General features: G+C 38.0%; 1 protein-coding gene across 4 annotated transcripts in view; it reads left to right on the forward strand.

The window, feature by feature from the left end:
* FOXN2 (forkhead box N2) overlaps nt 1-12,578 on the forward strand; it is a 59,230-nt gene extending 46,652 nt beyond the window's left edge. For all 4 annotated transcript variants that reach the window (XM_019970122.2, XM_019970121.2, XM_070798614.1 and 1 more), the window contains 2 exons: nt 6,479-6,547; nt 7,990-12,578. In XM_019970122.2, the coding sequence (XP_019825681.2) occupies nt 6,479-6,547; nt 7,990-8,513 (593 nt within the window). In that variant the 3' untranslated portion in view covers nt 8,514-12,578. The remainder of the gene's footprint in view (nt 1-6,478; nt 6,548-7,989) is intronic.
* The last annotated feature ends 14,986 nt before the right edge of the window (nt 12,579-27,564 follow it).

Below are 27,564 nucleotides of genomic sequence, written 5' to 3' on the forward strand. Positions count from 1 at the left end.
TTTGCTAATCACTGAATTCTGGGTGCCTTGGGATATGCAGAAAGAGACCCAGGCCCTAGTCTCAGAAAATATACTGTCTAATTGAAGAATTAATTCATGTTTAATTGATTAGAATTGTACAGAATACACTGGGAGAAAAGGAAGTGGGTGGCAAATTAAGCTTAGAGGTAGGACGGAAAAGGCCTCTTTGAGAAGAAAGTGTGATGCCTGAGCTCTGGGCCTCAAAAGTTGGACAGATACTTAACCTTGGTTAGAGGTTTGGTCTGGGACAGTTGCTAGGAACTGCAGGTTGGTAAGCATGGCTGAAACCTAAGAGCACAGAAGACTAAGTAGCCTTGGTCCTGTAGCTATAGATGTGATCGTTTAGTATGGGCAAGGCAAATGAAAAAGTTTAAGCAGGCATTAGCCAAATCAATGGAGAAGGAAATGGCAACCCACTACACTGTTCTTGCCTGGAGAATCCCAAGGACGACGGAGCCTGGTGGGCTGCCATCTTTGGGGTTGCACAGAGTCGGACACGACTGAAGTGACTTAGCAGCAACAGCAGCCAAATCAAGCAGAGCTTCTTTAGTATAATGAGTTGGAACTTCTTCCTGTAACTGTAACATTAGTTTACATTGAGTTCCTGACTATGGTGTTTTGCTTGCATTATTTCATTTAATTCTTACAACAACTCTTTGAGGTTTTGTTACCCTCTTTTACAAATAAAGAAATTGAACTTTGGAGAGATTAAGTAACTTTCTTAAGGTTACACAACTAGTAAATGGTATAGAAGGAACTCTGATTTCAGAGCCTGCACTCCTACCAGATATGAGGAGTTAGGGGAACTACTGAAGGTCTTTAAAGAATAAGGTGACATTGTCAGTTTTGTGTTTTGTAAATATCACTGAAATTTCACTGTTGGCTCTAACTTTGTTGTTGTTGTTCAGTTGCTCATCCATATCCAACTCTGCGACCCCCTGGACTGCTGCATGCTAGGCTTCCCTGTCCTTCTCCATTTCTCAGAGTTTGCCCAAATCATGTTCATTGAGTCAGTGATGCCATCCAACCATCTCATCCTCTGTCATCCTCTTCTCCTCCTGCCTTCAGTATTTCCCAGCATCAGAGTCTTTTCAAATGAGTCAGTTCTTCACATCAGGTGGCCAAAGTATTGGAGCTTCAGCTTCAGCGTCAGTCCTTCCAATGAAAATTCAGGACTGATTTCCTTTAGGAGTGACTGGTTGGATCTCCTTGCAGTCCAAGGGATTCTCAAGAGTCTTCTCCAACACCACAGTTTGAAAGCATCAGTTCTTCAGCACTCAGCCTTCTTTATGGTCCAACTCTCACATTGGTACATGACTACTGGAAAAACCATAGCTTTGACTATATGGACCTTTGTCGACAAAGTAATATCTCTGCTTTTTAATATGCTGTGTAGGTTGGTCATAGCTTTTCTTCCAAGGAGCAAGCGTCCTTTAATTTCTTGGCTGCAGTCACTGTCCACAGTGACTTTGGAGCCCAAGAGTCGATATAAAATTCATCTGTCACTTCATAGAATTATCCTTTTTAAAGTCTCCTCTGTTTTGCTCATCTGGCCAATAGCAATGTTACAGTATTGTATAACAGGCAGCAGGAGGCAGAGAAATCTCATACTGAGATAGCAGAACAAAACTTTTTTTGGTCAATATTTTGATTTGGTGTGGGTTTGTAGTAAATTCATGTGTTGAAAAATATTTATTGAGTGCACTTGTGTGCTAGTCACTGCTCTAGGCACCAAGGATGCATCAGTGAACAAAGAAGACAAAAATGGAACCATATTCTAATTAGTAAATTTTAGTATTTATACTTAAGCACTAAAGTATATGTAGCGTATTACAAGCAAGTATAAAATTCAGATAGTTAATGATGAAGGTAGGAACTAAATGCAAATCTAAGTTCAAATTTAAGTTTACAAATTTGCACAATTTGTATCTTAATTAAAGTGAAAGTAAACTGGTACTTCAGATAGCTTCAGGTACTAGTAATTTATTGAAATCACTCTCCTACTTTTAAGAATCATGAGAAACAGCTTCCTTGTTTGGATGCTCTGTAATTGTGTATACTGGTTTTGATAAAGGCAGTAAATCCTGCTGTAGTTGATACTTGGCTTATAATCATTTAAATTCTGCCACTGTGGTTCTTATATCGTTCCTTAAGCAAATGGACTGAGAATCAGGTAATAGAAACTTGTCTTATTATAACTCTTACTTTCACATAGTTAAAACTGATGTCTTTTTAATTTTCTCTCAATTATTGTTAATAATTTCTTAGCATCAAGGCTAAGAAAATATAAACTAGGAAGAACAAGTTAACAGTTTTGACAGAGATTTATTTGAACCAGTTATTAAATCAGTAGCATATTTTGAACTCTAGTCAGAACTATTGGAGAAGGCAATGGCACCCCACTCCAGTACTCTTGCCTGGAAAATCCCATGGATGGAGGAGCCTGGTGGGCTACAGTCCATGGGGTCGCTGAGAGTCAGACATGACTGAGCAACTTCACTTTCACTTTTCACTTTCATGCATTGGAGAAGGAAATGGCATCCCACTCCAGTGTTCTTGCCTGGAGAATCCCAGGGATGGGGGAGCCTGGTGGGTTGCCGCCTCTGGGGTCGCACAGAATCGGACATGACTGAAGTGACTTAGCAGCAGCAGCAGCAGCAGCAGCAGTCAGAACTATGAAGGATAAAAAGGGAACTATTTAATGCTGTTTAATATGACTTATAACAGGTTATTTTTGTTATTATTTAACTCACTGTTTGGATGGCTCTCATGGCTCTAATGACAAATGACTTTAAGCTGGAAGTGAATTATTGGATTAAATAGTGTCAGAGAAAATATATACAAAAGACTTTATAAAAAATGAAATTTTCATTCTGAATATGTTAGATAATACAGCTAATAATATGTTTATTGAGAACACAGAGCCATCTTTAAAATCGCAAAAGGTATTGAGTTGACCAAAAAGTTTTTTTGGATTTTTCAGTAAGATGTTATGGAAAAACCTGAACAAACCAACCCTATACTTATTAATGAAAAAAAATTATAAACATAAACATTATAAACAATATAAGAAAAACATTATAAAGTGTTTTCAGCTGTGACAATAAGTAAGTCTTAAGTTTAATTTTAATACCAAAACTGATTTGGTACTATAAATAAGAATTGTAAAATCTACACAGTTTTGTTGCTTTTGTTCCAGGAAGTTCAAGAATGTACTTTGGACAAATCATTGATAATTAGGTGGTAGTGGTGTTTATTGAAGTATAGTTGATTTACAGTGTTGGATAGGAGACTTCCCTGGTGGTTCATGGTATTGGAAGTGGTTCACACTTCCAATACCATGTTGGATAATCAGGTGTTTTTGATTACCAGATGGAATCATTTCTCTAGTGCTTATTTTAACATTGAAGTTAAACTTTTTTTGAGGTAATTGAGAAGATGTTGTGGGAAGCATATTTAGCGAATGTTCTAAATCAAACAAAGTCAGATGTAAATAAAATCCTTTCGCAAAGAAGTAATTTCATGTTGGACTATTCAAACTAATTTGGCTTAACAAATTCCTATAAGAATTTGTATTCAAAGAACAATTTTCCTGTCATTTCTACTGTTACAGAAAGTGAAAGTATTAGTTGCTCAATTGTATCTGACTCTTTGAGACCCCATGGACTATCGCCCTCCAGGCTCCTCTGTCCATGGAATTCTCCAGGCAAGAATATGGAGTGGGTTACCTTTCCCTTCTCCAAGGGATCTTTCCAACCCAGGGATCGAAACCCAATCTCCTGCATTGTGGGCAAGATTCTTAACCTTCTGAGCCACCAGAGAAGCCCCTATACACACTATAAAGATATACTAATTTTTAAAGTTAAAAATCTTTTATAGGTGCTTCATTTACAAGATTAATAAATTTCCTGAAATTGTTTACTTGTTATAATGCATTTCAGTATTAGATTCTTTCCCTCACCACCATTCCCCCTTTAAAAAAAAAAAAAAAAGGTTTTTTGTTTTTTATTGAAAGAAAACAAAATCATTCCATGGAGCAGAAGTCTCTCTGTTAGTATCATGCCAGGCAGGTTGCGCCCTGCACACAGGACACCCGGCTGAGACAGTGATGGGCTGATTTCGGAAGGACTGGACCACACCCAGTCCTCAAGCTGTGTGCCCTGGTTTACGAAGCATTCACCTGCAGGCCAGTTGCTTTTTTTCCAGTTCACACAGAGATACAATATGGGCTAGAGCTCTACTAGCTTTTTTTCTTTAAAGACATGTTAGAATACTGAACTCTATCATAATCAAGTCTCATTCTAAAAGATGGGAATTGGAGAGGTCTTCGTTTTATTAGCGTCTATGGCTGTGGCATGTGGGAATAATTGATTCAAGTTCTTCTTAACTTGATTTCTTTTTTTTTTTTTTTTTTCTGCCTGAAATGCTTTATCTTTGAATATCTTCATGGTTTCCTTTCTTTCACCTTCCTGAGGTTTTTGCTCAACTATTACCTTTCCTTGAGGCCTTCCCTAACCTCTGTATTTAAAGTTGCAACTACCTTTCCCCACATTCTCTGTCTTCCTTCCCTCCAATTTTCTTCTCCCTAGTGTTTATCTCTCAGAAGTTGTATTTCTTTGTGTTCTGAGAGTCAGGGATTTTCCTGTTTTGTTTTCAGCCTGGAGTGTGAGATAGGACACTCAATTTATTGAATGAGTAACAAAATAGAGAATTTCCGTTATACTCAATAATTTCCTGCAAAATTTCCTACTCTAATTATAGATACTTGGTAAATTTTGAGGGATGATGAGATTACAAATCGAAGGCCTAGATTCTGGAGGTAGACTGCACAGGTTTAAATCCCATCTCTATCGTTCCTAGAGATCCCTCTTTGTCCATTTTCTCATCTTTAAGATGGAAATACTAATAGTACCACATCATAAACTTATGAGAGTGAGATGAGTTAATAATACTTAGAACATGTCAAGGGTTTGGTAATTTGGTGATAATCAGCTTAATCTAAAGAAAGGAGATTTGGCAGAGATACAATATATTCTTCACTCATTTATCAGGGAACTACTGTTTGTTCCAGGTATTATGGAATATAGAGAATAAGACATGATTCTTACCTTAAGGGAGCTGACAGTCTAATTGGAAATAATTCATATAGAAACTCTGAATAATGAGATTGCACTTTATTCAAGGGAGAAGAATATGTGCTTTCTCATAGCAACAATCTTCTGATTTACTTAAACCTATTTTTTAAGGTCATAACATTTCCTGCCTTTACAGAGTTTGTGGTCAAGATGAGGAGGAAACAAGTCACTATCCATATGGCTTTATTATCTAAGACAATTTTATAATTAGATATTATAAATAAAATAAGATTTGGGGATAATAAAAATTTTCCAACTTTGAGGCAGAAATGGAATGTTTTTGAGTCTTGTGTTAAACTTATCCTTTATAATTAAAGGATATATAAATTATATAAATTATCCTTTATAACCTATCTTTTAAAATTTGTAAACATTTTCTAACTTTTCCTTCACATTTTAGATTGTACCATTTTACTTTTATTCGATTACGGTTATAAAGGCTAACAGATTGCCAGGATGTAGAGGAACTGCTAGTGCAAAAGTAGATATGAGAGTGTAATGACCTCTGGAATAGAACCTGCTGGTTTTACCAGCCTATTAAAATCCATTTTTCTAATGGAATATCCATAATTGTAGTACTTATAGGCTTGCATGTGATTATGACTAAAGACAGTGCTAATATTTATGTGTGTTCTTAGCTAATTTAATCTGTTTAAGGGCAGTCCTTATTGAAATGCAGGTCGGGTTCTTATTTTCATTGTGAATAATTAAAGAGGAAAACTTTCATTATCTCTGCTGCTGCTGCTGCTGCTGCTAAGTCGCTTCAGTCGTGTCTGACTCTGTGCGACCCCAGAGATGGCAGCCTACCAGGCTCCTCTGTCCCTGGGATTCTCCAGGCAAGAACACTGGAGTGGGTTGCCATTTCCTTCTCCAATACAGGAAAGTGAAAAGTGAAAGTGAAGTCGCTCAGTCGTGTCCAACTCTTAGCGACCCCATGGACTGCAGCCTACCAGGCTCCTCCGTCCATGGGATTTTCCAGGAAAGAGTACTGGAGTGGGGTGCCATCGCCTTCTCATTATCTCTAGTGCCTTTCAATTCTCCTTTATAAAATATTGTTCATAATTTTAAATGAACAAAAGTAGATAACAAAATAATAAGTCTTGTTTTGTACATTTATTTGTATGTGTTTGTGTCTTTGTATATATATGATATCTATATATATGTGTGTGTATAATTTACATATGTTATATACATTATGCATTTTTTTGTAAGTAGAAAATACACCAAAACCTTAATGTTGGTTACCTTTGGGTACATGCATATACTATAATAGCCTCTTTTTTATAAAGAACATTAATATTATCACTCTTTTCCTTTTTTAGAATCTGATATTGATGCTGCCACTGCAATGATGCTTTTAAATACTTCTATAGAACAAGGAATTTTGGAATGTAAGAAATCATGCTTTTCTTTTTTGTGAGCACCTTTCACATGTCATTTAGGACAGGCAAAATTACTTCTTTCTAACTAGGTTGTATTTTCATCTGAATAACTTAGTTTCTGTTTTATTTTCTTTTAATTTATGTGAGCAGTTGTGAAATTGAGGTTAATGCTATGATACTTCTTGTTACATTGACCAAGAAATGAAGAAATAAATATCATGTTTAGAAATTAAGCTTAAAGATTTAAAAGTGAAGATGGAGATGTCCCTGGTGGTCCAGTGGACAAGACTCTGCTCCCAATGCAGGGGACCCAGGTTCAATCCCTGGTTAGGGAACTAGATCCCATATGCTGCAACAAAAGATCTCACATGCCACAACGAAAGGCTGAAGATCCCACATTCTGCAGCTAAGACCTGGTGCAGCCAAATAAATACATAATAATAAATATTTTTAAGAAATGAATAAAAGTAAAAATGAAAGCTATGAATAAGAAAACATAGTATGCTTATAACCTTGAAATGAGAAAAGCTATCTTTGACATACAAAGTGCAAAATCCATAAAAGCTTGTGTAAATTTAATTAGACATCAAACTCTTATTTAGAGTTCTGACGACAGCAGATACCTGTAAGAAAAGTAACACAAGCATAGTACTGGGATGACATATTTCTTCACTGTATATAGCAGACAAAGGAATAATGTTGAGTATACATATGTGCACAACATAAAAAGATTCTGTAGGTAAGAAATAAGGAAACGGTTCAATAAAATATATGAATAGCTAGGCCTCAGAGGAGGAAATATACAGATGGATAGCACACATTTGAAAAGATACAGCTTCTCTAGAAATCAAGGAGATGCAAAATGAAACAATATTGAGATAATATCTTTTTGTCATGAGATTATGAAAAATTAAAACGATTGATAATATTAGAGGTTAAGTATAGGAACTGGGTGTTGTCACACAAAGGATATAAATTAATACAACTATTTTGGAAGGTAATTTGGAAACACCAACTAAAATTTAAAATGTATATATTTTTTACTTAGTAATTCTGTTTCTTTTTATCTCTCCTAGAAAAATTCCATATGTGTAAGAAAAAGCATGTAGAGGATTTTCATTGCAGTATTACTTGTAATAGTTAAAAACTGGCAACAACCTAAATATCAACAAGTAAATTGTTAGCTAACCAGTGACACATTAATATTGAGGCATTTTCTACAAGCAGCTTGAAATAATTGTATTTTCCATGGGAAGGTCAAGACATACCATTAAATGGTTTAAAAATATTTTAGATTGATTCCTACAGGATGATGGTCTGCATAAAATTTAAAGACCCACGAAACATCACCAGTCTAAAGCACTTATTCAGGAGTGATATAATAGTTTTAAATGGCCTGTTTCTGCAGTCAGATGTATTTGATTTACTGATGGAAGCTTTATTTTCCACAGGTGAGAAGCCTCTGCCTCTTAAAACAGCAATGCAAAAAAAGAGGAGTTATAGCAATGCATTCAATCATTCCAGTGCTATGCGATTACATGAGAGTGATTCTTTAGCCACCAGCATTGACCCAAAAGAAGACCACAATTACAGTGCAAGTAGCATGGCAGCACAGCGTTGTGCGTCCAGATCTAGTGTGTCTTCTCTGTCTTCTGTGGATGAGGTGTATGAATTTATCCCAAAGAGTAGCCATGTAGGAAGTGATGGCAGTGAAGGATTTCGCAGTGAAGAAGACACAGACGTTGATTATGAAGATGATCCACTTGGAGACAGTGGCTATGCATCGCAGGCTTGTGCAGATACCACTGAAAAGGGGCAGCCAGACAAAAAGATGCGAAAACAAGCATGTCAAGAAATTGATGAGGAGCTCAAAGAGGCAGCTGGATCTCTGCTTCACCTTGCTGGTATTCGTACATGTCTAGGTTCTCTAATAAGTACTGCAAAGACACAGAATCAAAAGCAGCGGAAAAAATAGAAATACTTACTAGTGTGAAATTATTTTTAAATGTGGCAATACTCTTCTACTTAATTCTTTACAAGGGATATCAAAGCCATAATGGACTTCTTTTGGTTTAGGGTGGGGGAGGGGTGCTAATTGTTTATTTCAAAATATTTTTGTTTTTTGAATTTTTATTAAATAGTTGCTGTTAGGATCATGCCCAATCATCAATATGATGTGAAATCCTAAATGCATAATTTTTGTGATAAGTGTCTTCAAGATTGGAAATTTTATGTTTAAAAAAAAAAAAAAAAGTCCCAAGCCTCTGTCTTAAACTTGTAGGGAAGTCTTTTGTTCTGTTAATATGTCCAAGTGTAAGAACTGGCAACTCTAACTTTTTTTTCATTTTCTTTTCCTATCTGTAATTAACTATAGTTGCCGATCCAGCTAGAAATTTTGCTGCTTTCTTTCTCCCATACTCCTCTCTTGACACGTGTAATCCAGTAGGATGAGATTTGAATATTTTATTTTGTCTTAATTTTTGTTTTTAATTATTTTTTGTTGACACATGAACAAAGTTGAATGTAAGTTCGAAAAGATCCTAAATGTCCAGAAAGTTCCTTTTGCATAATCGGCAAAGAGATAGCAAAAAGTTCTAAGATTTAGAAAAGGCAATTTTGTGATGTAATTTATTCTAAGAACTTCAGTTTGTTACAATATTATTTTTTTCAAATTTTTTAACTTCCGAGATATTCCATAGTGTTGATTGGAGCCATTTATTGCAGCCAAAGTGCTTTGCAACCATTATTTTGATTTTAGCCACTAGCTGTCTTTGCTGAGGAGAAAGTATCCAATGAAAGGATATAGCCATGGAGTCCCATTTAGGCACACTTTTGCAATAAGAGGATCTTTCATTGGCTTGTTAAATGTACTGCATTCTGAAAATTACATGAATGGAGTGTAATCTAATATAAACATTTGAATATGTGTTATTTATGTCATCATAAATAAAGGTAGATCATTTAGGAAAAAACTTCTATTCAAGCTTTGTATGAATTAAATTGTATGTGCACCCAATTAAGTTAAAGGATTTAACAAAATTATAGAGACAAAATGCCTTCATGAATTTTAAAATTTGTATAAAATTTTATAAATCCTTTTAAGGAGGCAGTGTAATTACGTGCCATTAAATCCATCCTAAAAGATTTTGTTACTCTTCCAAATGTGTATTGCCCAAGGCCTTTTTCAGTATTTGAACAAATCTGCTTATATGATACACATTTTTTCATATCATTTGTATAGCTTGACTATATCATTCAAAAAGGACAAAGGATACTAATAAAGTTAAACTTATTCATAATGTATTTTTTACAATGGCAAAAGCAGCTTTCTAAAAGTTCAGTCTTAGCTCATGCTGCATCTTGTTTCATAGACAATGACCTTGTTTTTATTTTCTGATGATTTCATATATACATATACACATAAGCTTATGATTTTGGTTTGTTACTTTCAGCTGTTTCTATGATGATAAAGCATTTAAAAAAAAAAGACATTTTTCTTTTAACTTGTAGAGTTTATTTGAGCAAAACTGTCAAATGAGAAGCCTAATGAAAATGTCTTTTTCAGTTGTCAAGACATTAAGCCAGGGATAACAACTTTATCTGTCCTGTTTCCATGTTAACTGTAGTTGAACCTGGATAGCCACAATGATAGAATTGCTGCTGTTGAAAATAATAATCTTCCAATTTGTTGATAATATGTATGCAGGATGAGGTATTGAATTTTTTGTTCTTCATATGTATCACATCTGCTGCATAAAATTGCTAACCTAAGTTAACATCTTTTACTATACACAGTGAATATAACACCAAAAATTGTTAAATTGTTTTATCACAGTATAAATAGTACACGGGGCTTCCCTGGTGGCTCAGTGGTAAAGAATCTGCCTTCTATGCAGGAGGCCCAGCTTCACTCCCTGGGTTGGGAAAATCCTTTGGAGAAGGGAATGACTACCCACTCCATTATTTTTGCCTGGGTAATTCTATGGACAGAAGAGCCCGGTGGGCTACAGCCCATGGGGTTGCAGAGTCAAATACGACTGAGAGACTAGCACACAGACACATACACATACACACAAATAGTACACAGATTATAAAAATCATTTAATAACAAAATATTTTTAAGCTGTTTACTGTGGTCCTCTGGATAGACCTTATTAACAGTGTTTTAATGATCTGGTTCCAATTTATTTTGTTAACTGAAATTCTGTACTACAAATGTTCTCTCTGGTTCTTGTCCATTAGATCATTAGTCTTTGTAAGTAAAGGAAAATGATCTAAGATATAAGGAAGGGAGAAAGTCATTCTCAGTTCAAATAAAGATCTTTAAAGTTATTTTTGTCAATATAAATAGCAATAACTTTTAAACTTGATTTTCTTTCCCTCTTCATGTACTCTTACCACAAATTTAAAAGTTATATTCATCACTAGCAAAGTCAATGAACTTTCACACTAAATGCTAACAGGAATAAGTTACAGGATGCTTTATTGAATTCTTATATAGAATTCACTGTATCACTTTCCATGTGCTGACTTACCCAGGCAGTTATTTTTAAGGGGAAGAACCTTTTTAATTACCATCCCCCTTAATTACTTCCATAGACATAATCCTATTCCTCAGGTGTATTGAGATAAAAACATGGCTAATAACCACCCAATTAAGGGAAGTCATATCTAGTCCTATGGACTGGAAATTGTATTTCTAAGAATATATTACTAGCAAATTTTACTGTAATAAAAAACAACTTGGAAATCCTGGAAAGGTTCTGTCTTTTAAAATTGTGACTTAAGCTAACGTATAATTTGCCTTGCATCAATATAAATTGTTAACAGCCAATCTCAGTTTATGACAGATCCCTAGTAGAAGTTTTAACAATTTATCTTCATCTTTCCCATCCCAAATAGAATCAGTGTTTCATGAATATATATTTTTGAAATTTATTTGTGCAATATATAACTCAATTAGTTCATGTTTTATTTTACTTTTCAAATTCAGAGAAAGAAAATATTACATGGAAAATGAATTGATGGATCACCTCCTTTTTGCCACCCTTGAGCCTTTCCTATCCTTATAACCAACATGGCGTCTCTTAACTTTGATTTCTTTGTATATAGTAAAGTTTAGAATATACATGTTTCTTTCTTTTCCTATTCTCTGAGGCATTGTGTAAAGGATCATACTAGGTGGTCAGTTAAATATATGTTAGCACAAATTCAAAGCTAGAGAAAAGTGTTAAGCGGGGAGTGTGAGAGAGAGAGAGAGTGTGTGTGTGTGTGTGTGTGTCTTGGTAGACCAGGAGGCCTTTCTCAGCAATTTAAGCAATGGTTGTGAATACTTCACAAAGCTGTAAAGACTATTGTCTTAAATACTACAGTAGCTTAACAACCTTTTGTGAAGACCATAGCATTTAATTAAGAAACTTTGAGGCTTTCTGGTTTACATATATATATATTATAGGTTTTTTTTGGTTTGAAATGTTATATAGCTTTGATTTAAACAGTTTGCTTCAATATGTTAATGATGTCAGAATATTTATTTTCTGAAAAACAAAGTATTTTGATGTTATACCTGCCATTTTTTCTTAAATCACACAATTTTTTTTGCTTCTGACTGCCAGTGCCAATGTCAAAATTGTTGTACATTTCTTATTAAGTGCTTAATTTTAAAGTATTATGTTGCCATTAAATAGTGTATAAAAATGTGTAATTGCCAATTCATTGTAACTATTATTTATTTTTAAGTGAAAGTGTAAGAAGGTTTCTGATTTAAGAAATTTGAGTTATTAAATTGTGTCCTTATCCTTTTTTCTAATGTAGCATAAAAATCCCCCTGAGTTTGAGTTATAACTGCCAGTAAGTAGATGACAAGTCCACGTGAACCACTTCTTAGTTGCCAGTCTTTGCTCATATTAAAAACAACTTAACAAACGTTTAGTTTTTGTATCTAATCTCTGATTATTAAATTGTTTATAAAGTTTATTTTTACCAAAGAGATGCAATTCACTCTGATAAAGTATTACAGAATAAATGTTGTTTTATAACATTTTTGTGCTTTCTCTGTCTTTTGGGGGTTGGTAATACAGATGTAGGTGGTTTCATACTCCTACACACATACACTTTCCCCTCCAGTGTTACAAAGCTGGAATCATACCGATGAAGGATAAAAGTTTTAATTTCAGAATGTTTTTAAAGGCTATTTTTTGAAAGTATTGTTTTCCAAAGAACCAGATCTTAGTTTTAGATCTTTTCTATTGTTTTTTAGTCTCTGTTTCATTTATTTGTGCTATGATCTTTATTTCTTTTTTTCTACTGACTTTGGGTTTTGTTTGTTCTTCTTTTTTTCTTTTGCTTACCTATTCATCTATTGATAAACATTTCAGTTGTTTCTGTCCTTTGGGTCTTGTACATAACGGGGCTGTGAACATTGGTGTACAAGTATCTGTTTAAATCCCTACTTTCAGTTCTTTTGGGTAGACACCTAGAAGTAAAATTACCAGATGATAACGATAATTCTGTGTTCAGTTTTGGGGTTTTTTTGTGTGTTTGTGGAACCACAATAAAGTTTTCTAAAGCAGCTGCACATTGCCACAGCAATGTGCAAATGTTCCAGTTTCTCCATATCCTTTCCAGGACTTGTTCTTTTCTTCCTTTCTCCCTCTCTCCCTTTATAATAGTCATCCTAAATCATCCTAATGGGGGTGAAGTAGGGTGTGTCACACTTTTGCATGTCTTGCAAGCAGAGGCATTGCAGTATTTTCTTGTAGACTTTATTTTCAAGAATATATGTATGGTAAATAACTGGAAAATAAAGTGTCTTTCTTCAGAATGGAGGACAGGTTTGTTTGCAGTCCAGTATAATAAAGATTATGGCTCCCTCTGGGGCAAAGTCAGACACATTTGCTTGCAGCCTTTATAAAATATTAGGGTTTCCTAAGCAGCATTCAACTGGGCTGCTCTGCACATCCCCATGGGAAAACAGACCCAAACCCTGAGCGTGAAGCTCATGTTGCTTGCTGTGAGTAGTAAATTCCTTTGTCTCTGACCCAGGAGCCATGTTTTCTGCCAGCTTCCATGAAACTGTAGCAAACAAGCTTGTTGACGTGAAAGTACTGTAAAAGCTCACATCCTTCACAGTTGTGTGTGTGTTTTTTTTTTAATAATCCATTCTTTTTTTTCCCATTTATTTTTGGTTGTGCTAGGTCTTGATTGCTGTGTGTGGGCTTTTTCTAGTTGCAACGAGTGGGGTCTACTCTAGTTGCAGTGTACGGGCTTCTCTGGAAGCACGGGCTACAGGTCCCGAAGGTTCAGTAGTTGCAGGTCACGGACTCGCTAGCTGTGGCGCACGAGCTTAGTTGCCCTGCAGTATTTGGAATCTTCCTGGACCAGGGATGGAACCCATGTCCCCTGCATTGGCAGGTGGACTCAACCCCTGGATCACCATGAAAGTCCCATCCTTAACAGTTCTTGACATTCTTGGGTCTGATAAAAGGCATCTGTGAAAAATTTACCACTAACATCATATTGAACAGTGAGAGGCTAACCATGTCCCCTCTAATTATGCATAAGCCAAGCATGTCCCCTCTCATACTACTATATTTTACTAGACCTCTGCCAGTTTGGTAAGGTGAAGAAATAAGGGGGAGGAAGAAGAAGGTGGGATAAAGGGCATAGTGTTCGGAAAGGAAGAAATGAAGCCAGCTTTGTACAGACAACATGATTGTAGATGTAAAAATTCCTAAAGAATCTGCAAAAGGCTACTAGAACTAATAATTGAGCAAGCTCTCAGGATACTAGGTCCAGTGATTGATAAAAATCAATTGTATTTCAATATAGTAGCAACAAAATTTTGGAAAATGAAGTTTTTAAAAATACTATTTACATTAGTATGCAAGAAATGAAGGAGCAAATGTAATGACATGTGCAAGACCTGTGCAATAAAAACTATAAAGCCAAGTTGAGAGAGCTAAGGACATCTAAATAAGTGGATAGATTCACTGTGTTTATGGATCCAAAGACTTAAATATTGTTACGATGTCAATGTCAGTTCTCTCCAAATTCACCTATACATTCAATATACATTCAATTCAATACCAGTCAAAATCTAGTAGGCTTTTTTGAGGCAAATGGAAAGCTGATTTTAAAAATATATGGAAATGTAAATAACTTAGAATAGCCAAATGCATTTTAAAAAGTTGAATGGCTTATACTACCTGATTTTAAAGGTATGATAATAAAGAGTATGCTTTAATATATTTCAGTGAAACAGGATAGTCCAGAAACAAAATCCACATATATAGAGGCAGTTGGTTTTTTTATAAAAACATTTTATTTTGTATTGGGGTATACCCATTCCAGTATTCTTGTCTGGAGAATCCCATGGACGGGGGCATGGCGGGCTACAGTCCATGGGGTCACAGAGAGTCGGACACGACTGAGCGAAACAAGGAAAGCCAATTAACAATGCTGTGATAGTTTCACGTCAACGGTGGAGGGACTCAGCTGTACTTACACACGTATCCATTCTCCCCCAGACTCCCTTCCCATCCAGGGGGCAGTTGATTTTTGACAAAGGTGCTGAAAGGACTAAGGATAATTGTTTTTTAACAAATCGTGCTGGACAGTTGGATATACACGTAGAAAATGGTGAATCTCAACTCATCTCTCACCATACATGAAAATCTATTAAAATCAGTATTACTGACCTAAATGTTAAAGCTAACAGTGTAAAATTTAGAAGTGTTTTTTTAAAACAGAAAACTTTTTTGACCTCTCAGAACAAGCAAAGATTTAGAACATACAAACCACAAGAGGACAAAAGGTTTATAAACTCTGCTGCTCTGCTCTGCTAAGTCGGCTGATCATCAAAATTGAAAACTTGCTCTCCAAAAGACACCATTAAGGAAATGGAACGGCAAACAACACACTGGGAGAAGATACAACAAGCATATCTGACAAAGGATTGTATTCAGGATATATAAGAAGCTCCTACAACCTAATATTAAAGAGACATAGAGTAAAGAATGGGTAAAGATTTGAACAGACTGTTAACCAAAGATACATATGAACAGCCAATAAGACCATGGAAACATGCTCAACCTCATTAGCTATAAGAGAAATGCATACTAAAACCCCAATGAGATACTGCTACACATCCAATAGAAGGTCTAAAATTAGAAGGATGGACAACACCAAGTGTATTTAAAAATACAAAACCAGTATAAATTTCGTAGTTGCTGGCAGGAGTATATAACGGCACAAACACTTTGAAAAACAGTTTGGCTTTGAAAAACAGTTTGGCAGTTTCTCATAAAGTTCAATATACACTTATATAGCCCAGTGTACTAGTCGGCTAGGGCTGTTTGCTACAATAAAATGCCACTGACTGGATGGCTTAGAAACAAAATTTTATTTTCTTACAATTCTGGAGGCAGGAAGTCCAAGATCAAGGTGTGGGCAGGAAGTCCAAGAGCGAGGTGTGGTTCCTTCTGAGGCCCCTCTCCTTGGCCTGCAGATGCTGCCTTCTCACTGTACCCCACGTGGCCTTTCCTCCTTGCACTTGAATCCCTGGCTCTCCCTTTTTGTCCAAATTTCATTTCACAAGGACACCAGTCAGATTGGGTTAGGACCCATCTCCAATGGTCTCGTTTTAGGTTAATTCCCTTTGTAAAGACCCTATGTCCAAATACAGTCATTCTGAGGTACTAGGGGTTAGTGCTTCAAGATAAGAATTTGGGAGGGGGGCCCAGTTTAGCCTGTAACACTCAGAAATTTTGTTCTTAGGTGTTCCCCCCAAGAGAAATAAAAGATTTTTTCCTAAATATTCATGGCAGTAAGCTTGCATAGCAGTCATATTCAAAATAGCTCCAAAAATGGGAAACAATGCAAATGTCCATCAATAGGTAAATATTTATATAGTATGAGTTCCTGCAATAGAGCACTACCCAGAAATAAAAAGAAACAAACTGCTGATATTAGTAACAGTGTAGATGAAAATAGTCTCAAAAGAATTCACACTATGTGATTCCATTTACATGGAACTTTAGAAAAAAGTAATTGGCTTCCTTGGTGGCTCAGTGGTAAAGAATCCACCTGCCAACGCAGGAGATGTGACTTCAGTCTCTGGTCCAGGAAGACCCCCTGGAGAAAGAAATGGCAACCCATTCCAGTGTTCTTTCCTGCAGAACTCCACGGACAGAGAAGCCTGGTGGGCTACAGTCCACGGAGTGCCAAAGAGTCCGACACGACTTCACGACTGAACAATAGCAATGGAATCTATAGTGAAAGAAAGTAGATCCATATACCTCCGACTGGCAGGCAGGCAGGGTGGGTGGAGTGAGAGCTAAGAAACATACAGTGTCAAGAGAAAAGCTCCTTGACATTCTAATTTCTTTTTTGCAAACCAAAAATAAGTTGTCCTATTTGAACTGCAGAGTAAGGGAGCTAATAAAAATTTGTTAGTAAGGAGCAAATGAGAAGTTAAATTCAACAGCTTCAGAGCTGAGAGTTGAATAAAAACCCTTCAAATCAGACAGGTGGCTCCCCTACAGAATATGAGATAGATTGGAGAGAAAGATATTCTCTGGGGAGGGTTGGGTGGGTATGGAAAATCACTTGCTGGGAGTTCAATGGCTTTTTAATTTTTTTTAAGAGCTACCTGAATCTGATTTAGTAATCTATGAAGGGTATTACCTGAAATGTTACAACTACTTACTATTTTCTGCTTGACAGACTTGGCAACTACTAAATCAAACATTTAGATAGCTTATTTCATTTAATTCTTACATCACATCACGAGGTTAATGTTGTTGTTGCTGTGTTCAGTCGCTAAGTTGCGTCCAACTCTTCTGTGACCCCATGAACTGTAGCCCGCCAGGCTCTGTCCAGTGGGATTCTCCAGGCAAGAATACTGGAGTGGGTTTCCATTTCCTCCTCCAGGGGATCTTCCCGACTTAGGGATCGAACCTGTATTTCCTGTATCTTCTGCATTGGCAGGCAGATTCTTTACAACAGAGCCACCTGGGAAGCCAAGGAGCCTGGTGGGCTACAGCCCATGGGGTCGCAAAGAGTTGGACACGACTGAGCGACTTCACTTTCACTTTTCACTTTCATGAACTGGAGAAGGAAATGGCACCCCACTCCAGTGGAGAATCCCAGGGACGGGGGAGTCTGGTGGGCTGCCGTCTATGGGGTCACACAGAGTCGGACACAACTGAAGCGACTTAGTAGCAGCAGTAGTTCCTAAACTTGTGCTTTAACTGGCAGGTTTTACCGCCTCCAGTTTACAGAACTAATCACACACAAGAAGAATGCTTGGCCTTTTCTTCATTTATTCAACAAACCTTTGCCTAGGCCTCATGGTTTGGCAGTAAGCAAAACAGATGAAAGTCTCTCTGCCCTCATGGAGCTTACATTCTAGTGGGAGGAGACTAGCAAAATAAAAACTTGAAATAAAATACTGAAAGTGATAAGTGCTATGAAGAAAAACAGGTAAGGAAGGGGCAAGGTGACAATTGCTGTATGATCAGGCCCCTTAAGATGGCTATTCTCCTGCTCCCTTGTACATCCTGCTGCTTGACGAGTGCCTGCTTCACCTGCCCCAGTCACATGACTGACCTTCCTACATACTTGCCCCCGGCCCCTGCAATCACGGCTAGTGATTGTTCTAACCATCAGATCAGATTATCTCCACTAGGATAGCTTATCAAAGGGGCAAGAGGAGCATGCCCCTTGGCTAGTTTCCCTGGTAACCAGTGCGTCAACATGATGTCAGTTACCCCGTAACTGGTAACCTCACCCTTCCACCGGGAGCGAAGAATTCCACCATGTCCAGCTAGTCACCTGCCGCACACAGTGGGAAGTCGCTCCAGGACCTTGTTTCAGACAGGTAACCTCCCCATCTATTAAACCAGTGGTATCTGTTGCTGACTCAGAGCTCTTCAGTCTTGAAGCTAGGCAAGTCCAGGACTTGCAGGCCACCTTTTAGATGGGGAGGACCTCTTACCTAGGTGGCTCTAAGCAGAGATTAGAACGCTGTGCAGGAGTGACACACACAAGTCTCCGGAGGAAAGGAACAGTGAAGGCTAAATTAGAGGCTGCAGCTCTTTGATGTTTTTACAGCATTAGCAAGAAGAATAGCTATTTGCCTGGAGCGTCCCTTACAAAGGAAAGACTGGTAGGAGGTGAGGCCTGCAAAGTATTTAGGTCCCAGGGGCCAGGTCTTAACAGAGTTCTGGGGCTACCATGGTAAGAACTTAGAATCCAAGATCTAGAAGCAGTGGAATCAAATTGCATTTTCTAAGGATGGCTACCACACCTTGAGATTTGGAGAGTGTCCATAGCAAATTTTTAATACAATACAAATTAAAAAATTATTAATCAAATATCTCTGACAAACAGGACATCTCTACACTATCACCTTTTACAGTTACCCTTCCAGCTAAAATAACTCCAAAACCAAGAAATGTACATAACCTTATTGTTCAGTTGCTCCTGACTCTTTGTGACCCCATGGACTGCAGCATGCCAGGCTTCCCTGTCTGCCACATCTGCTGGAGTTTGCTCAAATTCATGTCCATTGAGTCAGTGATGCCATCCAACCATTTCATTCTCTGTCATCCCCTTCTCCTCCTGCCTTCAGTCTTGCCCAGCATCAGGGTCTTTTCCAGTGAGTTGGCTGTTTGCATCAAGTGGCCAAAGTATAGGAGCTTCAGCTTCAGCATCAGTCCTTCCAATGAATATTCAGGGGGTATAAAATCTACGCAGTTAAGAAAGAAGTGGTATTTCTCTAAACTGCTACATATATTACAGTATCTTATGAATAAGTTTCATGGGTAAAAATATTACTTCTTCTCATTAGTATAAAGGTCAGGCTACATTACTGCAAAGTCTATTAAAATATATATTTACTAGATTTAAGTGTAATTGGTTCTAAACCATCCACATTTTTTATGGCATTAAGGGAATAGAGAAGAATAATCTTAGAATCAGCCTGTCTGAGGGGTTTTTGCAACACCTAACTCACTATTGTTTCCAAGCAAAGAAACTCTAAGAACTAAGACATTAATTAACACTCTAAGAACCCAGACATTTGTTATCTTTCTGGTCAAATGAGCAAGAACTGTGTTGCAGCAGACTCTGCTCCTCAGATCTGTTAAGATTTCACTTACAAGAACTCCCACCCACTTTCTGCTTGCACTTACACACCAATCTGAATTCTTAGAGAAAATTATATTACAAATGAAATTGGTTTTTCCTGAATTTATATTGTTTGATGATAATTCTGAGATGAAGTGTTTCCTTGTAACCTGATTCTGTGTAAATACTCTCTCTCCCTTCTTTTAAATAAATTCTCCCCAGGAATGTATGGTCAGCTTTAATTCACTCTAAGAAAAATGTTGATTATTCAAATAAGAAATTGCAATCTTCAAATACTTGCAGACAGCTCTTGGGAGAGGCAGTCGTGTATTTACACATTTTAGCTGACACACTACAGATTCTTTATCAGTGCAGGTAAAAGCAGGACCATATATAATTTATTAGTACTCTCTCTCTAATTGCTTTCCAGGAGAATTACAGAAAGGAATTCTCACTCTCTGTTTCCCCAGGAGAGGCTTGCCTTTGTTACAGCTTAACTCTAAGCTTTATATGGAATTGCAACTTTCGAAATAGAGCATTAATTGGAAGTAATTATCCAATTATAACAGCTGTGACTATGCTATATACCAAATATTTACCAAGAAAAGAACACATTTAACAGATGATTTAATATAGCAGTCTGGCATAATGAATCTGCAACCGACACTCCAGTCATATAGCTAATGTCTTCAATGGCTGAAATATTCAGGAGTACACACATAGCTCAAGTCAGTGCAAAAAACAAAGACTTATCAAGCTTGATTTTCAAAGCAGTGCAAATGCGTGATGTAAATTTTTAAAAGTGATCAAAGAACTTATGTTTGTTTATTATCTAAAATGTGTGAGAGTTTTCCAACTGCTTGATTTTAAAAGTAGGTGTGCTTTCAAGTTTAATCGACTTTCAAAAAACTTTTTTGGTGTCTGGTGTATGTGCGCTGAAGGAGTATTACAGGGCTGTCCTTGAAACTGATGCTTTGAAACTTCTTCAGGTACTTTTCAGATAAGCACCCAGAAGACTCTGCCTTGTGTGAAATTCCACACTGCAACCAATGGTGTGATAATGAGCTCCCGGGTACTCATTTTCTGCCTGTAATCTGTTCAGCTTTTCAAGTGCTGACCAAGTGCATGGGGGAGAAAAGACTTCATGGGGGGACAGTGTTGGTTAAATGGATGGGAAGATAATCTATACACTATCAAGGAATATCTTTATGGGTAAAAATTCACTACTAACACCTGCAAAATTGGCTCGGCAAGAAAAGAGGAAAATGTTTCGTCCAATTTGTTGGCTCTATATTAAAGAAACAAAACAAAGGAACCAAAACCCTTGGCCACCAACTCTTGAGTTATCTCATTGGTGCTGTCTTGACAAAGAGACGCCGTTCCTCTCTGGGCTATGATGTCAGCTTTGTCCAATCATAACCTTCCTTATGAGAGTGGGGGATAATTCTCTGGAGACAAGGTGAGTGACAGCAGCAAGCAACGCAGCAGTCACTAGGCAACAAGATCAGCCTTCAGTGGAAGAGAATTTTCAAACACTTAACCCTCACGCTGTCAGGGCTTCTTGTTGCTGATATGGCAATGATCTCTGGACAAAAGGCCTAATAAGAATATGACAGCTTTTTTTTTAAAGCTGTGTCTCTAAGGGCAATGAGAGGAAACTTCCTATTTAGACCAAGGACCTTACTTGGTTTAAAAAGACTGGTAAATTTGGAATTTTTTCCCCAGGGGTCATGATTTAACTCATATGATTATCTCCTTGGTGTCTTCAGACTTTATACTCTCTTGCTCACTGTAAGCCAGGCTGTCACACAGGTGTGTGGTCAGTGCCCAACACAAAACCCAGGGAATGAGTGGAGCTAAAATCAGCCTAGCTTCCATGTGTCCGCACACACTCTTGTTGAAGTATTCTCAAGAAATGAGTCTTTATCTGATTTGTTGCCCTGTGGGGGAGCCATTTTGTAATTTGTCTGCCTGGAGTGGTACTTTTTCCTGATGTGCACAGAGTTGCTCTCTGAGTTCTTGGGTGGGGGACTTTGCAAGTATATCTTATTTCTCCAAACAGAAAGTTCTTCAAGACTGTCGCTCCTCTTTTGCACTTGACTCTGCTAGAGAATTCAGCATAGGGCTTGACAGACCCACATGTGAACTGGTGGTATTGCTTCCAAACTAGATTTCCAGAATCATCTTGTTCAGACTGCTTCCCAGACAAGCAAATTCTTTTTTAATTTCTCTCATGAAACTAATCTTTTGTTAATTTGAGAGCTCTAGTTGTTTAACATTTTTTCTGCCCCCCCCACCCCGCCCCCTTTATACAGTATAATGATTTCCTTAGGAAGAGAAATCTTTTTGGAGAAGGAAACGGCAACCCACTCCAGTGTTCTTGCCTGGAGAATCCCAGGGACAGGAGAGCCTGGTGGGCTGCCGTCTGTGGGGTCGCACAGAGTCGGACACGACTGAAGCGACTTAGCAGCAGCAGCAGCAGAGTTGATTTACAGTGTTGTATGATTTACAGTGTTATCATTTCTGCTATACAGTAAAGTGATTCAGTTATACATATATATATATACTTTTTCATTATGGTTTATTACAGGATATTGAATACATTAATAGTTTCCTGCACTGTGCAATAGGACTTTGTTGTTTATTCATTCTATATGTAATAGTTTGCATCTGCTAATTCTAAACTCCCAATCCAACCCTCCCCTACCCGCTTCCCCCTGGGCTGTTCTCTATGTCTCTGAGTCTATTTTTGTTTCATAGATAAGTTCATTTGTATTGTCTTTTAGATTCCACAGATAAGTGACATCACATGGCCTTTCTCTTTTTCTTTCTGACTTACTTCACTTAGTATGATAATCTTTGGGTTCATCCATGTAGCTGCAAATGGCATTTTTTCCATTCTTTTTTATGGCTTAGTAAATATATTCCATTGTGTGTGTATACACACACACACACACACACACACACACACACCATCTTCTTTATCTGTCGATGGACGTTTAGGTTGTTTGAGACGTTCCCGTGTCTTGGCTATTACAAATGGTGTTTCTGTGAACATATTTTGAATTATAGTTTTGTCCAGATATATGCCCAGGAGTGGGATTGCTGGATCATATGGTAGCTCTATTTTCTAGTTTTTTGAGAAACCTCCATACTGTTTTCCATAGTGGCTGCACCAATTTGCATTCCCACCAACAGTGTCGGAGGATTCCCTTTTCTCCATATTTTCTCCTGTATTTGTCATTTGCAGACTTTTTCATGTTGGCCATTCTGATTGGTATGAGGTGGTACTTCATTGTAGTCTTGATTTGCATTTCTCTAATAATTAGTGATTCTGTGCATCTTTTCATGGGCCTATGGGCCACCCGTCTCCTGTCTTCTCTGGAGAAATGTCTATTTAGGTCTTCTGTCCATTTTTCGATTGGGTTGTTTGTGGTTTTTGTTATTGAGTTATATGAGCTGTTTGTATATTTTGTAAATTGATCCCTTGTCAGTCACATCATTTGCAAGTATTTTCTCCTAGTCCATATGCTGTATTTTTGTTTTGTTTATGGTAGCAAAGGAAACCATAAACAAAACAAAAATACAAATGCTTATAGGTTTGATTAGGTCCCATTTGTTTATTTTTGCTTTTATTTCTATTGTCTTGAACTAAGAAAACCTTGATATAATTTATATCAGAGAATTTTTTGCCTGCGTTCTCTTCTAGGAGCATTATGGTGTCATGTCTTACATTTAAACTTTTAAGCCATTTGGAATTTATTTTTGTGTATGCTCTGAGGGTGTGTTCTAACTTCATTGATTTACATGCAGCTGTCCAATTCGCCCAACACCCCTTGCTGAAGAGACTGTCTTTTCCCCATTGTATATTCTTGCTTCCTTTGTGGAAGATTAATTGACCATATGTGAAGGTTTAAAGAACAGAAATCTTTATTGTTATTGTTTTAGTCAGATAGTAAATGAATTAGCAGACACTTAATGTGTTTCATGAGGACAGTTGGTACCATGTTTTCTCTTGCAGTGCCTGGCACTTAGTGAATGAACATATATCTTTGCATAATTAATTAATGGTATTCACTTGGGGGACCCAATACAATTATATGTAATTCATTAGCATTGTAAGAAAACTTAGAAGTTAACTAGTATAATATGCATTTTTTAATTCAGGAAATTGAGACTCAAATAACTAACCAATTCATATATCTAATTAAAAGTGACCAAGTTTCCTTATGACTAGGTCAGTGTAGAGACGAATTTAGATTGTAATCATGCAGGAGGCAAAGTTCATTTTCTACTGACTTGTTCTATGCCTTACGTAGTATTGTTAAATCTGTCCTCAATGTGTTGGTGCTCATATATTTGAAGACTACACAGAGGTTAAGAAAATAAACTCAGGTCCAATTCAGAAGTAAACAGGCTCATCAAGGCCACAAATACCAAAACTGTCTTGAGAGTTCTGTGTCTCTAGGGATTGGTGCACTATCTGGCTTATGGCAGGTGCTCTACAGGGCTTCCCAGGTGGTGCCAGTGGAAAAGAATCTGCCTGCCAATGCAGGAGATGTAAGAGATGTGGGTTTGATTCCTGGGTTGGGAAGATCCCCTGGAGGAGGGCATGGCAACCCACTTCAGTATTCTTGCCTCGAGAATCCCCATGGACACAAGAGCGTGGTAGGCTACAGTTGGATACAACTGAAGTGACTATCACATGTGCAGGTGCTCTATTGTTGCAAGAATAAAAGGGTCAAATAAAAGAATATAAATTAAAAAGTGCTTTTAAATTTTTAAAGCTCTTATTCATGGGAGATTTGCCTGTATTTTAGTAAAGAGTAGCAGACTATAGCCATGTGAACCAGTGAACACAAGGGCCTTTGAAACCCTGAGAGCAATTTAAAGCAGCAAATGGATATCTAAAGTAGCACTTATTGTGCAAACCAATCCCAAGGGAGTGTGGAACACTGTCTAAAGGGTATTGCTGGGTGGATCAAATATAGAATATTTTCCAGTTTCATTAATTTGAGTCTGGTCAACTAAACACTCTTAAAAGGGAAATTTGGGGAAAAAAAAGTGAAATTTGTAAGAAAAATAGAAAAATAAATGCATAAAATGAAATCCAAAGTACTAAAACTGATGGGATGCAAATTCACAGATGTAGAGAACAGACTTGTGGTTGCCAGGGAAAAGAGAGGGCAGAGGGGGGAAGGAACGGGAGTCTGGAATTAGCAGAGGTGAACTATTATATATAGAATGGATAAACAATTAGATCCTACTGTATAGCACAGGGAATCTATTCAATATCCTGTGACAACCATAATGGAAAAGAATATGAAAAAAAATTTGAAAAAATATAACAATCATTTTGTGGCACAGAAGAAATTAACACATTGTAAATCAGTTCAGTTCAATTGCTCAGTTGTGTCCGACTCTTTGTGACCCCATGGACTATAGCACGCCAGGCTTCCCTGTCCATCACCAACTCCCAGAGCTTACTCAAACTCATGTCCATCGAGGTGATGATGCCATCCAGCCATCTCATGCTCAGTCGTCCCCTTCTCCTCCCACCTTCGATCTTTCCCAGCATCAGGATCTTTTCCAATGAGTCAATTCTTCGAATCAGGGGCCAAACTATTGGAGTTTCACCTTCAGCACCAGTCCTTCCAATAAATATTCAGGACTGATTTCCTTTAAGATGGACTGGTTTGATCTCCTTATAGTCCAAGGGACTCTCAAGAGTCTTCTCCAAGCACCATAGTTCAAAAGCATCAATTCTTCTGTGCTCAGCTTTCTTTATAGTCCAGCTCCCATATCCATACATGACTACTGGAAAAACCATAGCTTTGACTAGACGGACCTTTGTTGGCAAAGTAATGTCTCTGCTTTTTAATATGCTGTCTAGGTTGGTCATAGCTTTTCTTCCAAGGAGTAAGTGTCTTTTAATTTCATGGTTGCAGTTACCATCTGCAGTGATTTTGGAGCCCCCCAAAATAAAGTCTTTCACTGTTTCCACTGTTTCCCCATTTATTTGCCATGAAGTGATGGGACCAGATGCTATGATCTTCGTTTTCTGAATGTTGAGCTTTAAGCCAACTTTTTCACTCTCCTCTTTCACTTTCATCAAGAGGCTCTTCAGTTCTTCTTCACTTTCTGCTATAAAGGTGGTGCCATCTGGATATCTGAGGTTCTGGATATTTCTCCCAGAAATCGTGATTCCAGCTTGAGCTTCATCCAGCCCAGCATTTCGCATGATGTACTCTACGTATATAAGCTGCTGCTGCTGCTGCTAAGTCGCTTCAGTCGTGTCCAACTCTGTGCGACCCCAGAGACGGCAGCCCACCAGGCTCCCCCATCCCTGGGATTCTCCAGGCAAGAACACTGGAGTGGGTTGCCATTTCCTTCTCCAATGCATGAAAGTGAAAAGTGAAAATTGAAAGTGAAGTCGCTCAGTCGTGTCCAACTCTTAGCGACCCCATGGACTGCAGCCCACCAGGCTCCTCCGCCCATGGGATTTTCCAGGCAAGAGTACTGGAGTGGGGTGCCATTGCCTTCTCCGACATATATAAGCAGGGTGACAATATACAGCCTTGACAGACTCCTTTCCCTATTCAGAACCAATCTGTTTTTCCATGTCCAATTCTAACGGTTGCTTCTTGACCTGCATACAGAATTCTCAGGAGGCAGGTCAGGTGGTCTGGTATTCCCATCTCTTTCAGAATTTTCCACAGTTTGTTGTGATCCACACAGTCAAAGGCTTTGCTGTAGTCAATAAAGCAGAAGTAGATTTTTTCCTGGAACTCTCTTGCTTTTTTGATAATCCAACGGATGTTGGCAATTTGATCTCTGGTTCCTCTGCCTTTTCTAAATCCAGCTTGAATATCTGGAAGTTCATCGTTCACGGACTATTGCCTGACTTGGAGAATTTTAAACACGTCCTTCTACTCCGCCATTTTTCAAGTTGGGCAGCAGCCACCGTCTCTCCAGGGATCAGGACCATCTGTGCAGTGGGGTCTCCACGTTTCCTCTCAGTCTCTCGGGCGGGGTGGGCAAGTGAGGGGGATGAGAAAGGTGGGCGATGCCCTCGACGCTGGGCTCCTCACTGGCCGCAGCGGCTCGTTGCCCCAGCAGGCTGCCCGCCGGCAGCAGCCATGTCTGGGGCATGTCAGTTCGCCGCATTGTAAATCAACTATACTTTAATAAAAACTTTTAAAATGTCATTTTCTTCTCATGTTCAAAGTATAAAGTACAGATAAACAAAAAGAGAAAAATAATTCTGTGACCCGAAGAGAACTGAAAGCATTTTAAAATGAAACCTTCAGATATGTGTGTGTGTGTATACACACACATATATTAGCAGAAGGTTAAAATGTGACTCTTTCTGTTCACTTTCGGCTGATGCCCTAAAGGTTGATAAAAATACAATAGGTGTCCAAAGATCCCACATCCTAAATATTCAAGTTAAGGTGCTATGACTTCTATGCAAGGGTAAACTGAGAGATTATGAAACAGGTTCTGCCAGGACTGAGCAATCACCCCATCAGCCTAAAAAGTAAGAATTGGAGTAGTGAGGGAAAATTTCATGGAAAGCCTCCCCCAGCAGGAAGAGAAGTACATTTCCTCCTTCAAAGCCAAGTGAGAGGGCCTTCTAAGACCCACTTAGAGAGCTAGACACATCCTTCTAGAGCTTGGGGACTGGTGTCTGCCTTTCGACAAGAGAAGCCCACAGATGAGCGGCTGGCTGGACCTAAGACTGAAACAACAGCAAGGAGAGGGAAGGACTGTGCTTCATGCTGGCAAGCCAAGATGTGTGAGCTTTGCCAGTGCTGTGTGGATCTGAGGAGGGATCTAGCCTGCCTTTTTTCAAAAGGAGACCACGAGGAGTTCCCTGATAGCCCAGTGGTTAA

Source organism: Bos indicus, chromosome 11 (assembly GCF_029378745.1).
Source record: "Bos indicus isolate NIAB-ARS_2022 breed Sahiwal x Tharparkar chromosome 11, NIAB-ARS_B.indTharparkar_mat_pri_1.0, whole genome shotgun sequence".
Classification (NCBI taxonomy): Eukaryota; Metazoa; Chordata; class Mammalia; order Artiodactyla; family Bovidae; genus Bos; species Bos indicus.